The sequence below is a fragment of the Salvelinus fontinalis genome, chromosome 27, assembly GCF_029448725.1.
Source record: "Salvelinus fontinalis isolate EN_2023a chromosome 27, ASM2944872v1, whole genome shotgun sequence".
NCBI classification, from domain to species: domain Eukaryota; kingdom Metazoa; phylum Chordata; class Actinopteri; order Salmoniformes; family Salmonidae; genus Salvelinus; species Salvelinus fontinalis.
Genome location: NC_074691.1, coordinates 11,223,988 through 11,241,338, shown reverse-complemented (window position 1 = coordinate 11,241,338; position 17,351 = coordinate 11,223,988). Strand labels below are relative to the sequence as shown.

Below are 17,351 nucleotides of genomic sequence, written 5' to 3'. Positions count from 1 at the left end.
GTAAGCATAATGGTCCTAAGACAGTTCCCTGGGGAACACCACCCTCCACTGATACATGATACATGTGAGAAAGGCTCCTGACAGTTAGATAATCTAATGCCTTACAATGGGAAAGACCCTAACACCAAGAAGGGTCCATGAGACAGGCTCTGGAGAGAGGTGTTAAGTTGCCCTTTAACCTTACATATTTTTACTTTAAAATGCATAATAGGAAAATCCCAAGATATGAATGAATGCCTTTAATGATTTGAACTGTTGGCACAGGATATTTTGGTCGAATTTCTTCTAATCTTATGCTCTGTTCATCTTGCCCCTGGAATTGTATAATTCAGTTGTGTGATGCAGCTTACTCAAGCCTTCTGGAATGTATTTCATACACTTTTTTCCCTACAGTGCCTAATGATCCACTTGTGCCAACGGCAGTGTTAGGTGAGGCCCTGGTGCTATATCATCTGCCTTGCCATGGCTTGTTGTGTTCCTCATGCATGTCGTTGTCACAGTCCTGTAGTCGTCCATTGTAAACATGTAGCCGTCCATTGATTGTCTCTGTGTTGAGTCTGGTTAGTCACGTACAACTCACTCTAGCCCTGAAAATATACAGTACCACAGTCAGAATGACTAGCCTCCACATTCACTTATCCAGTAAAGGGAATAAAATAGGAATTGTTTCCAGATTTTGGATTTCCCCTGGCTGCCAGTGTAAAACAGACTTGGCCCTCAGCCATGGTAGAGTGGAGACATGGCAGTCTTCCAGTGAACCGATGAACAATCCTTCAGCATTTAGGACCCACCTATGAGCCGTTAGAGTGGAGCTAAAGGTCCAAACCACATTCAGAGACTCACAGTCACTCCTGTATGCATTACAACTGTCGGCACGCTCCAAATCCTGCTCGGGGCATTGGTTTCAGAGAGGAGGAGGGAAAACGAATTCAAACACAGGTGAAGATACACGATGGCTACATTCACCTGAGTCCTTACCTGAAGATCAACGTCCTGCATGACATGACACTTTTATAGAATGAAACCAGTCATCCTGTCACTGTGTGTAAGTCGTGCAGGCTTTGTGAGCGGGTGCCATTTTAAATCACCCTCAGCCTCTCTGGGACTTGTCTCTGTCTGTGTAGAGTAAAAAAAACACACCTGACAGTTTCTTTGTAATGGAGTTCAGCGTTCACTCGGGACATCAGGAGGGAGAGTGTTAGACACTCGACACGAGCGGTGTAGTCCACACTGACAGAACGAGCAAGCCACCGCGGAGGGTCTTTACGGCTCACTGAAAACCTAAGTTTGATGGGGAATTAAAATGCCCCCTCAGGCCACAGTATTTGCTGTGAAAATGTGTTATTTTAGCTCTGTGTTCTCGCTGGGCTTGGTAATAGGAAGTGAAGGGTGCAGTTCAAGCCATGACTCAGTCTAGTATGTTAGGGCCGAATTAAGTAGTGCAAATTTGCAAATGAGTAGAAATGTCAGCTTAGATAGTCTCTACACTAGAGTGCAGCAGTTCTCTCGCCAGCTTAGTGTCACTCCTCTTAGATCCCGCCCACTGCATTAGTGTGTCTGTCAGTCACCCAATAGCTTTCTAGAAAGCCGTGTGCAGACGTGTAAGAAAGTCAGTGTTGTATACGAAGTAGGTCCTTGGGTCAGTTGTCAGTCAACTGTGAATCCCTCGTCATTGTTAGGTGATCACCTCCATCACCCTCATCTTCCAGTATTGTGCTTGAAGTCATGTCACTTCATCATATAGTATATGTATTATATATGTACTACAACCTCTGTGTGCTTACTGTTGATTTAGTGAAAAGCTCATGTTGTTTTCCTTTCTTGCTGCCCTAATTGTAAAGTGCCAATTACCGGTAAGTGTGTGTGGAAATTCTAAAGTGTCCCAAATTGGTTAATGAAAAGAAATTGATTACCAGATCGCAAATACTGGATCTCAATGCTGTTGTGTCGTTGATTGAGCCATGAAATGTGTGTGCAGAGTGTGGGTGACAGTAGCAGTAGCCGACTTCCCCTCCGCTGACAGTAAATTGTGCAGGCTTCTTAAAACTGTAACTTAACATTCCCCTTAACCTGATATAGAGGCTGGCAGTAGCTCAGGGGCTAGCCAAGCAGAAAAGATATAGAGCTCACGGCTCAGTAGGTAATGTGATTGCCAGCAGGTCACTCCGGGCTTTAGAGGGGTGAAAATCCTGGCTGCAGATAACCTAGGACTCAACAGCCAGCCCCCCCCCCCACACACACACACACACACACACATACACACATACACACAACCACATTCACACACGCAGACACACACACACACATCTCCACAGGCGAAATGTCTATGTTTCTCAGGGGTTGACATGGCTCAGATAAGACATTAAAGGGCGCATATGGTGCCTGTCAGTCCTGTGAGCCCAGTGTCTCTCCCCTGAGAGGCTCCTGCCCTCGCACTGTCGTAACTGAGAGGCCCCTGCGTTTGCCTGTGTGTCTGCTGGGAAAGACAGGCACCACTCCTCAGCTTTATCAAGCCCCGTCTTGCCCACTCACCAAGCTGACGCAACATGTCAGTTACTGCCAGGCGCCTTGTGACTTACATCCTCCTCAGAGCTTAGCTGCTTTGTGAAGGCAGGAGCCATGTTCTTTTTTGGCCAAAAAAAACATAGTTTTGTAAACGTAATTCTGTAAGAGAAGAACACCCAGTCTGGTTATAATAGGGTATTAATCGTGATTTGACCCCAGGCCAGATTAGCCAAGGACAACTCCGCTCCACCATGTACTTCACATCAACATGTGATGTGATACAACATACTTCTCATCATCACATCAAAGAGGAGAGTGGACGGACTGGAGCTCCAACGTCACATAAAATTACGTTTTTTTTATTTGATTTTTTAAACGACGGATTTCAGCACCCCAAAAATAGCACGCAATTACATGAGACAATGTGCCATTGATGTGAAGTACATCGTGGAGTTTAGTTTAACTTGGCTAAGGCCAGATATGTATTCTGTGAGTGATGGTGACGATGATCCTTCACAAGCCTGTGTAATCCTCACCAGCATGTGATTTCCTTGGACAGATGAGAACCACACTGCGGCTGCTGCTGCAGAGTCCAGTCGGCTGCTGGACGTGCCTCGGTACCACTGTGAGGGGACAGAGTCGCCCTACCAGACCGGTCAGCTGCACCCAGCCATCAGGGTGGCTGACCTGCTCCAACACATCAACCTGATGAAGACCTCCGACAGCTACGGCTTCAAGGAGGAATATGAGGTCAGACACCCAAAATCTACAGTACACTCATAACATACATTTTTTTTTTTATATATATATTTTTTTTATTGCACCTTTATTTAACCAGGTAGACTAGTTGAGAGCAAGTTCTCATTGACAACTGCGACCTGGCCAAGATAAAGCAAAGCAGTTAGACACATACAACAACGCTGAGTTACACATGGACTAAACCAACATACAGTCAATAATACAGTAAAAAAAGTCTATATACAGTGTGTGCAAATTAGGTAAGATAAGAGAGGTAAGGCAATAAATAGGCAATGCTGCATAACACAGATAACACAGGCCCTAAGACTCTGATCTATATGTATAACATAGTATATTTACGATGGCCCTAATGGGGCAGGTAGCTTTTAAAATGAAGGGACAGCTCACACGTATATTAGCTAAGTGTATGAGGTCGTCAGCCGTCTTACGGACAGTCTCACTATTCAAACAGTCAACCCACCTTCAAGTTCATTCAAATACAATCTGCTTCAAATCAAACATTTAACTCCATTTTTGGGAGGTTCTTCAAAGAGAAAATATCCCAACAGTGGAGAACAAGCAAAATACCCACTAAATGTCACATCCTGTTGAGGTTCTGTGTTGCTCACTGTGTTGACTTGATGGGGCAACCACAGCCCCGCAGAGAAAGAGTTTCCTGTCAGGGAGAGGTTTGCACTGCTGCAGTGGTTTAGAGATGTTCAGTTACATGCTCCGCAGCCTTCGAAAGTTCAATGAAGAAGAAAAATAAATGTTTCAGGCAAAGTAAAGTTGTCTTGTGTGAGTATGGCTCAGCGCCGATAGTCATCTCCCCATAGATTATTTCACAACTACGCTGTTTTTCATTCGACTGAATTTATGTATATGCAGCTCTAGGAAGTTTAAATGTGGTGTCCAGTTCCTGTTGTAATAATTATCTCTCAAACTTTTAGGTTTTAAACATCAAACCACATTCTGCAATGCCTCTTCAATGGACAGTTGAAGTCATTTCACTTTTTAAATTGGCCACATCAGGAAATGTGGTTCCCTTTTGTCTCAATTGTTCTCTGAGATGCACCAGGTCAGACATTGAAGCTTTGAAGTGATGGTCCTTGACATACAGTACAATCGAAAAGTCCATAGAAAACTGCCCTTTGATTATATTGCGGTGCCTTAACCACAGTCTAGTCTAGACAGTAGTGTTGTACACTCTAGCGAAATGTGTTTTCTTATCAGCCTCACTCACTCGGTTCCATTCTGTTTGGTATGCAGAGTTTTTTTGAAGGCCAGTCCGCTTCCTGGGACGTGGCAAAGAAAGACACTAACAGAACCAAGAACCGCTATGGAAACATCATTGCATGTAAGTCTTGTATTTAACTTCTAAAAAAGTTGCTAGATGTTGATGCCTCCTTTTGCCTAGTGTGTTTTTAGGAATGACACCATTTAAATATGGCTAACCGCAACATCGGTTATCATGTACCTAGCTGTCTTTTAATCCCGAGAACTATAGAAGAATCATCTTGATTTGACTTCCTGTTAATGAAACGCAACTAGTCATCCTGCTAACCCATGTTGTATTGCAGACGATCATTCTAGGGTGATCCTGCAACCAATGGAAGACGACCCTTCCTCTGACTACATCAACGCCAACTACATTGACGTAAGTGGCGCAGCCTCCTCCATTGGCGAACGTGTGCGACACAACCGTCCTTCTCTCGTATGTGAGGCCTTCTACGCATGTCTTTGTCAACAATATGAATACAGCTTTTATTTCCCTCCTTCAGTCAAAGTGCTTGTACTCACTGACATTGTTGTGCTTTCTTTCACTCTTGCCTATGATTTGGGCTGTAGATATGGCTGTACAGGGATGTAAGTATCACTGTAGGGGACCTCACCACACCTCATGTTTCCCACTCTCCCTCCTCCCTTGTTTCACCTCTGGTTACCTCTAATAACATCTGCATGGCAGCTGTACGAGATGTTAGACCTCCTTTCGTCTCCCCCCTTTTTGATTTGATCCCACCATGCTGTTGTTCATCCGCTTCTCTCATTTCACATGTCCTCATGCCCGACGTGTACATCCCTGATCCGTGTGCTACTGTTCTCGATAGGAATATATACAAGATGGTGGCCACCATTTGTTTTCCTTTGTTGCCTCCCCACCTGTGCCTGTACCCAGCCAGATCCAATCCGATGGGGATCCTTTAGGGTGTTAAACCTGCTGACTCTATGAAGCAACTTGCTAATAAGTAGCCAACTACTAATAATGTATTATTCCTACGAAGTAATCGCTAATGTGAAATTCTTGGCAATAAAACACACCAAGGTTGAGCTTTACAGAGAATAAACGTCTGTTTAATTGACAGATACTCAAAGCACAAGTAGGAAACGTGCTCTTATTGAAGGTGTAGTTCAGTAAATGAATTAATGCACGAGAAGAGCTCTGTGCATATTAGTGCATAAAGCCATTGACTCTCATGATGATATATCACATGCCCACCTAGCTGGGGTCGAGGCACGGTATGCTGTGTAGTAGTCTGCTGTTGTTGCAACACCAAAATAAAAGTCTTAACCGAATGATCTTAACATATTGTGTGTGTTGCACTTTTCAGGGTTACCAGAGACCAAGTCACTACATTGCAACCCAAGGTGAGACAAAGTTCTGCCTTAACCTCTAAAGAAGATTTGATGCTCATATTGTATTTTCAGCATTGAGCAATTGATCTTATAAAGAGTTATCAGATTGTATTGTATTTAGTTCAGAGATTGATTGATCGATTGTTGTCCTCTCCAGGGCCTGTCCATGAGACAGTCTATGATTTCTGGAGGATGGTCTGGCAAGAGCAGTCTGCCTGTATCGTCATGGTCACCAACCTAGTGGAAGTTGGACGGGTAGGTCATAATATCATATTGCTGTCAGACCCCAAACCACAGGAGGCCAACGTAGGCGTCGGATCAGTCTTCAGATATTGATCTGGCATACTGTATATCTGGGCACCTATTGTGTGCAAGTATGTGTAGTATTTAAAGACGTCTTTTGTTTTAAATGAATGAAATGCTTATTTTCTTGTAGGTGAAGTGTTACAAGTACTGGCCCGATGATGCTGAGGTCTATGGTGATTTCAAAGTGACATTTGTGGAGGTGGAGCCCCTTGCTGAATATGTGGTCAGAACGTTCACCTTGGAGAGGGTGAGTCAGTCATATTCAACAGTTTGGTCAATAACAGCTAAAGGGGCAATCTGGGATTCACCGCTTTGTTATTGCTTGAATCCAAGATTGCCCCTTAAAATCAACACACGTTGCAAATGTGGAAGTCATACTGAACCCAGACCAGTTGTTACCTAATAACCTGTATGCTCTCTGTCATCAGAGAGGCTTTAACGAGCTGCGGGAGGTAAAGCAGTTTCATTTCACCGGCTGGCCTGACCACGGAGTGCCCTACCACGCTACAGGCCTCCTCTCCTTCATCCGCCGGGTCAAAATGTCCAACCCCCCCAGCGCTGGGCCCATCGTGGTGCACTGCAGGTAAGCCCCTAACGCGACACTTCCTCTACGCCAGACCGCCTGAGAAAACAGGTGCATCCAATTTACTTTTCTTTGATCTCTCATGCGACACTGTCATATGACTACGAAATGAGTGCACCTGAACTAACTAGCACGCTTCAATGTCAGCCACTGCTAAGCTAGCTAAGATATCGCCGTGGCCCCTTGGCAGGATGTGGTTGTTGTGGATTTTGATGCACACACTTGTAAATGTAATCTCGTGCACAAGGTATCACATTGTTGTGTGTACTGCACAACGGCTGGATATGTAGGCCGTTGCAGAGCGGTGCTACGCAGCCCCGTGCTCACCTCCCTGTCCTCTCGCTGCCCTCTCACCTTGGTCAGCGCCGGAGCCGGACGCACAGGCTGCTACATCGTCATCGACATCATGCTGGACATGGCGGAGAGGGAGGGCGTGGTGGACATCTACAACTGCGTGAAGGCCCTGCGCTCCAGACGCATCAACATGGTACAGACTGAGGTGACTACTAGGCCCACCCCACCGCCACACACCTCGCCAATTAACATTAACACCATTCGCCATTGCTGTACGTCTGTTCATTTCATGCTACTGTATGCATGGACTGTCTGGAGAAGCAGTGCCTTCCCCTTGCTGAGTGTGTGTCTGTGGTCCGGCCACAGGAGCAGTACATCTTCATCCATGACGCCATCCTAGAGGCCTGTCTGTGTGGCGAGACGGCCATCCCCGCCTGCGAGTACAAAGCAGCTCACTACGACATGATCAGGATAGACTCACAGAGCAACTCCTCACACCTCAAAGACGAATTCCAGGTACTGGAAGCCTTTCTGGAGTCCTTTCATATTTATGGTGGCACGATCCGTGTTTCAGTCCTCAGTCTTTTATAGCCTGACGTTAATCATGTGTCGTACAACACTGAAAGACAACAATTAAAATATGGAAATAGATCATAGGTGCATCTCAAATGGCACTTTATTCCCTTTGCAGTGCACTACTTGGAATAGGGTGCCATTTGAGATGCATCCAATGTCTTCTAACAAACGATGTTCCCTGTCATTTTTGGGGTTTCATGTTATTTGTGTTGTTTGCAGACCCTGAACTCGGTGACCCCTCAGCCGCAGCCAGAGGACTGCAGCATCGCCCTGCTCCCCAGGAACCACGAGAAGAACCGCTTTATGGACATGCTGCCTCCAGACCGCTGTCTGCCCTTTCTGATCACCATCGACGGGGAGAGCAGCAACTACATCAACGCTGCCCTCATGGATGTAAGTGTCCTCTCCCCTCGTGCACACGTCAACACACACACACACAGTATACACATGCACGTACGCACGCAAACACATATGCAAGCACGCACAAATACACAGACATACACAATCCCTCGGCTTTACTAAGTGCACTGGACGTTATCTGAATGTGTAGTAGAGACAGAAAGCTAGAGACAAATCCAGGTGTATACTTCTGTTTTGTGTACTCTTTTGGAAAATGTAGAAGGACTGATATTCATTGTATTTTTAACATGTGCTCAACAGTTTCTCTTTTTGGGCAATCCTTCAATTATTTTCTCATAGTGCAAGTAGTGATGTCGTTGAAAATATCAAATAAAAATGTGCTCAAATTAATTGAATTTTTTGGAGAAAGTTTTGGTCATCTATCTTTTCAACAATGTAATTTGTTGACATTATTCTTCAAGATGGCTATTGATGTGGTCCTAAATTACACTTGAGCTTTTAAACATTTTGGGTTTTCAAATAAAACAAAAGTCCCCCAAAAAGTTTGACCCGTTTGATAAAAGGGCGAGGTAAGTGAAACAAGTGCAGTGTATAACCACATGTTATTTTATTATTAATTCTACCAATAATCCAGCTGGTAACTTCTACTACAGTATCCACATAATACAACAGAATGCCTCACTATTTGACCTCTTGGATCAGGATTCTCTAAGTTTGATATCAGGATCTGTGCCAGAAAGTGAATCCATCTCCTGGGAGTCATCTTGTCATAGCTGTGTAATTGAGAAAAGGGTCAGCTATAGCCTTTTTTTTGCAATATATTGCATATGGCAAAGAGAATGTGGTTGGTGACCATACTAAACATGACCCTGCTCTTTGTCTTCTGTACTGTACAGTGTATTTTATACAAAGAGGTTGAATTCAAATCCTCTTCTCAGTCCTTGCTAGAATTCCAATGGACCCTGAAACAGAACTCTCAAAAGAGACTCTTGCTAAATACTCTGAATGAGACAAACCGCGATGAATAAATAATAAACTATGTATTGACATGGATCCTCGGAGATGACATAGATCCTGGGTGTATTGACATAGATCCTGTGGGTATTGACATAGATCCTGGGGGTATTGACATAGATCCTGGGAGTATTGACATAGATCCTGGGAGTATTGACATAGATCCTGGGAGTATTGACATAGATCCTGGGAGATGGTATTTCCTGTGCACAGAGAAGTAGAACTTTGCCAGATGATGATCTTTTTTATTTGGAGGGTAATGTTAAATCACTTCCTCGTACGCTTCACAAACTTTTGGACTTTTTCTAACCAAGCCGTCAGAAGAATACCAGGTAATTTCTGAACTTTTCACTTCTGAATATTTAAATGCTTCTAACTATACTGGATTTGTTTCATGGCTTAATTTAGGTGTATGTCAGCAGAGCTTCATTTAATGTATATACTATTACTAGAAGCATGCCCACCACATGGATTGCCCTGGTTTAAAAAAAAAAACACTTGTCATTCAAACATCAGAAATGTCTCCACATTCCTTGCATGTTCATATATGCACACATTGTTCATTCTGAGAGGGATCATATCTTCAGTATGTGTTCTCTGTAAATGTCTGCAGACTCAGTGCTATGAGATGTTACATGGTTCCTTGTTGACTTCCTCCACCACAGAGCTACAGACAGCCAGCAGCCTTCATCGTGACCCAGCACCCTCTGCCCAACACGGTCAAAGACTTCTGGAGGCTGGTGTACGACTACGGCTGCACGTCCCTGGTCATGCTCAATGAGATTGACCTAGCGCAGGTAATGCCCGACCACTTCCCCCTCCTGCATTCACTGCTGTGGACCCTGATTCCAAATCGCATTATTGTGCATTGAGTGAAGGTAGGCTACACGTCATTGCTAAGGTTGTTGTTGTTGTCAATCAGGGCTGTCCTCAGTATTGGCCTGAAGAGGGGATGCTTCGCTACGGTCCTGTCCAAGTTGAATGTATGTCCTGCTCCATGGATTGTGACGTCATCAGCCGTCTCTTCAGAATATGTAACCTCACCAGAGTAAGTGCTCCACTATCTTGTTGTTTTTAGCCGCTGCCATCGAGGTTGATGGTTTGATTGTTATAATGTTATGACGTTCAGAGTCGGAGCCAAAATGGCTGCCCTTGATAATGTATGTGTCTGTGTTCCGCAAAGCCTCAGGAAGGCTACCTGATGGTGAGGCAGTTCCAGTACCTGGGCTGGGCCGCCCACAGAGAAGTGCCAGCGTCCAAGCGCTCCTTCCTTAAGCTCATACTGCAGGTGGACAAGTGGCAGGAGGAGTGTGAGGAGGGAGAGGGACGCACCATCATCCACTGCCTGTGAGTGTACACACAAACACACACACCCTCCACCACCACTACCGCCACTACCACCCACACACAAACACCTCCTACATGTATACAAATAAAAATCCCATCATCTCTCCTATCTGCACCCACCGCTTGTATTTGCCAAGTTTGGCAGTTGTGTAGAATAGCATTAGTCACCCAACCAACCTCCCGTTACCACCCTTGTGTTCCTGTGCTGTAGGAACGGAGGCGGCCGCAGTGGCATGTTCTGTGCTATCAGCATCGTGTGTGAGATGATCAAAAGGCAGAATGTGGTGGACGTGTTCCACGCCGTCAAGAGCCTGAGGAACAGCAAGCCCAACATGGTGGACAGCCCGGTAAGACAGGCCAGCAGCTGACTCCAGATCAGTCAAACTGAGTTTCCCCAACAGACGCATCTCTGACTCATATAGTGCCAGTATATTAGCATAGGCCTACGCCACCTCTCATTTCTGGTGATATTCACTTCTGATATTTTCTGGAGAAATTTGGAACCAAGCCAGCCAATAATATGAAGGTATTAGAGAACAGATAGGAACACCTCATGTTAGATTTGTTTTGCAGATGGTTTGGGAACAAATTATAACCAGGTGATATTGACAAAAATATAGAACAATGATAGTGTTATGGACCACGGACAAATGAACAAAAGAGTCTGTCGAGATTATGAAATAAACTGTTGTGGGTAAACATGAGAGACACCTTGCCACATCCTTTACAGGAAGATGTAAAGGATGCCTATGCATATGTCTGCAGCCCTGTGTCAAAGTCACCTGTTAGCTCCTCAATTCACTGCCAGAGAATAGTTTCGAAATAACATATGTTTATGTTCAGAATTGAATATGCCATTCAGTAGTGATTAATCTTGTTATGTAATTAGTGTATTGTTCATCGTATACAGTTGTACTGTAGCATTGTGTTTATCGTGTTTTAGCACCACAACGGTTCACACATGATGTGTTTTCATCTGACCAGGAGCAGTATCGTTTCTGCTACGACCTTGCTCTGGAGTTCCTCGAGACATCTTAGCCAAGAAGATGGGACGAAACAGAACTCCAGAACCTGGTAGCCATTCCAACACTACAGATCCTTTGGAGGTGGGCATCGTTGACTAAGCCTATACAGACTGCTATAGATGGTTTTTGGATTTTTTTTGAAAACTCTTTAATGTTTCTAATTGTACTGGGAGTATGATGTGAGTGGTTTGTAAATGTCTCCATTGTACTTCGCCGTGTTCAGTGCCAGAGAGACAAGTGTCGGCCACTAGGCCACGTTTGCTTCAATGTCTTTTGCAGATTTGGTTATTTTTTACGTGCAGCCATTGTAAAAAAAAATAAATATGGGTAACACTAATGCCAAGGTGTTGCATGCTAAAAACTTTTTTTTATTTTTATTTTTTATATTAGCAGCATTATTGTCAACGAACAATATATATCTATATATAGAAGTCAATCACAAATGTGAAAGAAAAAATTACAGCTCTCTATAAGTGCTGACGTGACATTGGCTTGGTAATGTTTGTATCGTGGACTGATGGCTGACTCATTTTGTTTTTATTTTGTAGCAAATCTTAATCATAAGCCAAAGACTTATGTAAATATGTCTATATGGATAAAGCACATTGTTTGTATCTATCGTTTACTTACATTCCTTTTTGAAGGCTAAAAACAATCATCTTCATTCCATGTTTACCTATGCCTTTAAACTGTAAACATTTAATGTCGTTTTTTTTAAGTATTAAGGTAAATTTCAGTAGTAGTATCTTATTTTCAATGTTTTCTTATCTTCTGTGTGATGTTACAGTGGTTCATTTGTGTAAAACATGCTTGTGAATTCTACCCATGCAGATAGAATATCAGAAGGGCAAGTGATAACCATGAAACAGTTCTATTTTTTTCTGATGATCTCCTAACCTGTATTGGTATTTTGGAAAAACAAAAAGAACATGGTAGAGAAATAAAAATTAATTATAATCAGTATTAGATACAGCTTGTTAAGATGTAAGCCAACACAGCAGAGGCATGTGTTGGGGCAGCCATACTGATTTGGGACATGAGTGGACCTCCTGGAGAAAAGGAAAAAAGTCATTATCGTGTGGAGTTTAGTCATGTTTCATATATTTTTATTTTTTTGTCTGTAATTGTTGGCTTATTGGCTGTAATAAAAAATTTAAATATTTGAATAAAATGTAACTGTGTAAGACATCATTAGTATCATCACAGGGGAGTATGTTTGGTTTAGTCATATGTATCATACATTGGCCCACAACTGTTCAGAAACTATGCACCTAATGATTATTTTAATCTGGTCACTAGATATTAGATAAAAACAGATATTTTTGTCTGGAGACGTGCTGTTTTTTTTTGTCAGTTCACCTTTAATCCAGTGCTTGCAGAAGTGCAAGTCACTAAAGTCTTACAATTAGCATTTTTCTGATTTTATGTTAATCATTGTTATTGTGACTAACTTATTGTTGGTCTGTGGCATTCTTCTCAGGCTGGATTCCCACTGATACAACCTAGCTACTTAGTGAGTTGTGGTTAGTTAGCTGTCTCTGGTTTCCGGAGGCAGAGTGAGGGCTCCTGTAACCTCTGCTGTTGCACTAGTGACTCATACGTGGATGCTTTTTCTTTCTGTGTCACTGATTCGCGTTGTTCACTGTGCCTGACTATGCTATAGAAAGAGAGCCTTAATACTAAAGGATGAGCCCTGGCACACAGGTTACTTGGCATTAACACACCTCTGGTCAACTTTTTGCTGACCCATGGAGAAGGTGGCGTCTCCTCTCTAGGTTTCCTTCGGTATACTTGTCCGTGTCACCCAGAGATCAAATGAAAAGGATGGCTATGACACTGGATAAGTTCACCCGCTCGGTGGATGCCAAGTCTCTCCCTAGAGTACTGCAGATGCAATCTGGATATTATTTCCAAGGTAAGACCGAAGACATCATTAGCCCTAACTTTACTCACTGGACTGGCATTTTGGAATAAAAAATGATGTAATGTGAATACAAATAAAGATTAACGGCTCACAGTGTATGAAGTATTTTAACATACAAATGATATAAACAAAAGGTATTTCATGTTACAAAATTCAACATAAAACTGTTGACGAGATTATTATTGGGGCAAATTGTGTGCTAACACTTTGTGCTAACTTTCATGAATCAGCCTTTATAAACGCTTATAAATGTGTATACATTAATTATTCATGCTTATTCATGATAGTTATTAAATGTTACTGCCCTTTACTTATTTTCTGACTTACTTGGGTCCATTACTCCACAAGGAGAATAGACTGTCGACTGTTCTTAGATCCATTCAGTGCCACTACACTAGATCCATTGAAATGACTTTCTACCAGGTTCTGGGTATGAGCTGTATGGAAGAGAGGGGAGTTTCTCCTGCGGAGAGCTCTTGAAGGTCATTGGGATCAGTGTTACCAGACTCATAGTGGAACTTCAGTCTGAGGGATCCAAATCCATAACAGTCGATCTATCGCTTGACTACCCAGGTGGGCCCAAAACATCCAAACTGTGTACCTTTATCCAAATGTGTACCTTTATAAAGCATTGTAATGTAGATTGATATATTCTGATTTGAATTTCTTAATAAATGGCTTAATTATTGGGCTTTACCATGTATTGCCGTTTACAGTATACATGTCAATGTCCAAACCTCTCTCTCGGGTTAGAAAGAGACCTTATCAACATGTGGTTTTGTGCATTGTACCAATAAATATAATTTAATATATTGCTTTGCCTGCCTGTATTGTCAGGCCTTTTCAGGATCGTGACCGACAAGAGGCCATACACCAGTATACAGGAGATTGTTGACTCAGTGCGTATCAGCCCTGAGTGCCTGGGCCAACCAGAGTTCTACTGCCCTGAGAAGCTACAGCTTCCTGAGGGGACCATCCAGGCAGAGGAGAGCTTCAGACTCACTGCTCTTAGGACAGAGCACGGAGACAGCCATGTTGACTGTGAGGTCACGCGGAAAGACTCCAAGCACATCTTCACTGTGAAGCTCTCGCACACTGGGGAGTTCTATGAGTGTGCCGACGACCAGTTCTACACCCTCGGGGAGCTGGTAGAGTGGAAAATCTGCAAAGGCAGGAAAAGGACAGTGACTTGGGCCAAGTCTTTGCCGTCAAAGGAGAAGTGCGTGTCTGAGTTGCCAGAGGACTACAGTGGAGAGTTGGTTCTCACACCTGTCTATGAGCTTCAGACGGTATCCAAGTGTGAGTCTCAAACGGACCATTCATATTCTCACTTTACATCAAAGTTATGTGGAATGAAAAAGGCTTTAATTGCCTGATTTTTAAAAAAGTCACAATGTATTTCCTGTTTTAATTGCATTTTTCTCATCTCAATGTTAGTTTTCAAGTTAAAGGGAACACACTGCAATATTGACAACTAATGTTCATGAAAGCTACACTGGTCTTAGGTTGTTTCAGAAGCACAGACACAAAAGTAGTCAAAGTTTTGATGTGTAGTCATCATGATGTTCAGGCAATCACGATGCATTGCTACTTTTTAGAAAAAGCACAACAGAAAACTTTCTTCAAAGCTGCAGTTCAACGGATTTACTAATGTCAAACCTTTGGCGATCAATTCAATGACTTACAAAATATGTATATATACTGCATTATGTATATATATTTTTGGAAAAACATTTGAATCAGGAATCTTGTTGAAACATTTCTTACAGAAAAGTAGCCTATCATAGCTTGTGCTTGCATACTAAACAAAATTTTTTGTTCACAGTTGGGAAGAATGTTGTTTTCATCCCATCCACCCTGGATGTTGAGGTTTTGGACGTTACCGAGGAGAGTGACGGTGCCTGTTTCCTGCAGCCTCTGTCCTTCCGTGATGTCTTTGCCAAGCCCAGCGAGTTCTTCCCCTTCAAAGCAGAAGTCATCGAACCACCATCACAAGTTCAGGAGGAATTGGGTTTCCTGAAATCCTCTAAGCAGGTCATTGTCCACAGTGCCTACCAGGCGAAGAGAATCCTAGCATCTGAGATTCGCAGCGAGGCCCAGAGACGCTTCCTCATCCCAGTGTCTTACAATGGCAGGTTCAAGCGCAGGCCCCGGACATTTCCCACAGCGTATGATCTGGAGGTGGCCAAGAGTAACATGGAGCCGCTGCACGTAGTGGCCACCAGGGCCTTTGAGACCCACTACGAGGGGCTGTCCTCGGTGCTGGTGGGAGACCAGTACCTGGTACACAAGATGGAGACAAGCGAGGTGATCTACGGAGACAAGAGGAAGACGGTGGAGGCCCTGGCCTGTGAGAAGATGGTGGGGAAGAAGTACGAGGCCGTGTTGATCCCCATGTGTCTGGACGGGGGTTTTGTGGAGGTGGTCCACGACAAGAAGCAGTACATGCTCTCAGACATCTGCCACAGGTTCTCCCTGCCCTTCAACGTCAAGGTGTCCAGGAGGGACCTCTCAGTGAAGGAGGACCTCTTGGCTGGGGCCACAGGGCTGCAGCTGGAGGAGGAGATCACTGACCCTTACCTTATTGTTTCCACCCTGGACCTGGCCCAGTGTTGGGAGGTGCCTGTCAACCGCACCAACATGGCCCTGCAGCTTCTGGAGCGGTGGAATGGCCCAAAGCTGACCCAGGGCGAGGCCGTTCGCTCAGCTGTAGAGGAGATAGGAGAGGACTGCTACTTCACCCTGAGGAGGTATGTCAATGCCAGCGTGCTGCCTCCCCCTCGACCACCCAAGAGACCCCAAAAGCACTCAGAAGATACAGTGAAACTGCCGCCTCCCAGGCCGATGAAGCCAGATCCCCCCTCTCCAAAGGTGAGTCGATCATCCATTGTATTTTATGCCTTAATAAACAATAACAACAACAATAGCTATCAGATGTATTTTAACGAAAAGTTCTATTCAATCGATTACAGTACTAATTCTTTGTGTGGCCTGTGTTATTATATTGAAGAGCCCACATACAGCCAATACAGCCCAACCAGCAGTGCCTACCTCTAGAGCATCTAGCTGTGCAGAACAGAACACCCCTCCACCAAGAAATAAAACTTCCAAAACAAGTCTGGTCACCGTGTCTGATTCAGGCCCACAAAAAGGTGTGTCTATGTTTCTATATTCTATCAGAATACTTTTGTTGAATTTTCAACATGCTTGAAGGATGGTGGTAAGCAAAATTGCAGCAGACTCCTTTTGCGACTTAATTGTCAGCTGCCAATATAAATACATTCTAGATTTTGGAAAGCAACCGATAACTAATATTATTAACTGGGTGGTTCGAGCCCTGAATGCTGATTGGCTAACAGCCATGGCATATCAGACCGTATACTGTACCATAGGTAGGACCCAAAAAATAATTTTTACTGGTCTAATTACATTGATAACCAGTTTATAATAAAAATAAGGCACGTTGTGCCTAAGAACAGCCCTTATCCATGGTATATTAGCCATATACCACACCTCCTCTGGTCTTATTGCTTAATTAATCTCTATGTCAAAAGCTTGACTTTGATTCTCATGCCTTGTTGTGTTTGTGTTCTCTCCTCAGCCACCGGTGAAGAAAACAGTCCTCAGCACCAGACAATTAAATAGGATGATGATGGCACTAATGATTATGAATACATTGATGAGGATGAACTGAATGACCAAAGTATTCACAGCAAGAGAAAAACTATAAACACATATGCCATGCAGACTGCGAAACAGGTTTAGGAAATTAGAGAATCAATGGATATCTTTAGGATGGAATAGAATCAATGGATATGATGAATATCTGATATATATCCAAGCTTAAAGTTTGAGTGTGAAGATCAATGAACATTTTGGCATGTGAGATGTAATGTTCAAATTTCAAGCAACATTTATTTATCTTTGTTATTATGCACTTTATACTGAGCCACTCTTCCATGTAAATGTATTATTATAGTCATACAATAAATACATTGTTTGTACATTAATCAACAAGGTCGTTTGTCTACTGTGGAAAAGGAAT

General features: G+C 43.4%; 2 protein-coding genes across 20 annotated transcripts in view; both read left to right on the top strand.

Annotated features, from left to right (window-relative positions):
• The window catches only part of LOC129825034 (receptor-type tyrosine-protein phosphatase kappa), a 164,928-nt gene extending 152,370 nt beyond the window's left edge, over positions 1 to 12,558 (top strand). For 5 of the 18 annotated variants that reach the window (XM_055884698.1, XM_055884697.1, XM_055884692.1 and 2 more), the window contains 19 exons: positions 394 to 429; positions 1,842 to 1,853; positions 3,065 to 3,255; positions 4,513 to 4,600; positions 4,824 to 4,957; positions 5,092 to 5,109; positions 5,853 to 5,889; positions 6,035 to 6,132; positions 6,314 to 6,430; positions 6,612 to 6,766; positions 7,130 to 7,265; positions 7,427 to 7,576; positions 7,856 to 8,029; positions 9,325 to 9,342; positions 9,676 to 9,807; positions 9,933 to 10,058; positions 10,194 to 10,357; positions 10,569 to 10,704; positions 11,342 to 12,558. In XM_055884698.1, the coding sequence (XP_055740673.1) occupies positions 394 to 429; positions 1,842 to 1,853; positions 3,065 to 3,255; positions 4,513 to 4,600; positions 4,824 to 4,957; positions 5,092 to 5,109; positions 5,853 to 5,889; positions 6,035 to 6,132; positions 6,314 to 6,430; positions 6,612 to 6,766; positions 7,130 to 7,265; positions 7,427 to 7,576; positions 7,856 to 8,029; positions 9,325 to 9,342; positions 9,676 to 9,807; positions 9,933 to 10,058; positions 10,194 to 10,357; positions 10,569 to 10,704; positions 11,342 to 11,395 (1,976 nt within the window). In that variant the 3' untranslated portion in view covers positions 11,396 to 12,558. The remainder of the gene's footprint in view (positions 1 to 393; positions 430 to 1,841; positions 1,854 to 3,064; positions 3,256 to 4,512; positions 4,601 to 4,823; positions 4,958 to 5,091; positions 5,110 to 5,852; positions 5,890 to 6,034; positions 6,133 to 6,313; positions 6,431 to 6,611; positions 6,767 to 7,129; positions 7,266 to 7,426; positions 7,577 to 7,855; positions 8,030 to 9,324; positions 9,343 to 9,675; positions 9,808 to 9,932; positions 10,059 to 10,193; positions 10,358 to 10,568; positions 10,705 to 11,341) is intronic. The other 13 variants (XM_055884702.1, XM_055884706.1, XM_055884708.1 and 10 more) reach the window with 11 other exon arrangements.
• Positions 12,559 to 12,915: 357 nt separating this feature from the next.
• LOC129825032 (protein THEMIS-like) lies at positions 12,916 to 17,349 on the top strand. 2 transcript variants are annotated; one of them, XM_055884689.1, is made up of 6 exons: positions 12,916 to 13,297; positions 13,730 to 13,879; positions 14,144 to 14,605; positions 15,132 to 16,177; positions 16,317 to 16,458; positions 16,908 to 17,349. In XM_055884689.1, the coding sequence occupies exons 1-6, from the start codon at positions 13,198 to 13,200 to the stop codon at positions 16,949 to 16,951; spliced, it is 1,944 nt and encodes a 647-aa protein (XP_055740664.1). In that variant the 5' UTR covers positions 12,916 to 13,197; the 3' UTR covers positions 16,952 to 17,349. The 2 variants fall into 2 exon arrangements, with proteins under 2 accessions (XP_055740664.1, XP_055740663.1); XM_055884688.1 differs by having other exon boundaries at positions 16,317 to 17,349.
• Positions 17,350 to 17,351: the final 2 nt, after the last annotated feature.

Coding starts and splice junctions, on each gene's coding strand:
- LOC129825032 (XM_055884688.1), top strand. CDS start 13,198: ATGAAAAGGATGGCTATGACACTGGATAAGTTCACCCGCTCGGTGGAT. Junction 13,298..13,729: donor ATCTGGATATTATTTCCAAG/GTAAGACCGAAG, acceptor ACTTTCTACCAG/GTTCTGGGTATGAGCTGTAT. Junction 13,880..14,143: donor TCTATCGCTTGACTACCCAG/GTGGGCCCAAAA, acceptor CTGTATTGTCAG/GCCTTTTCAGGATCGTGACC.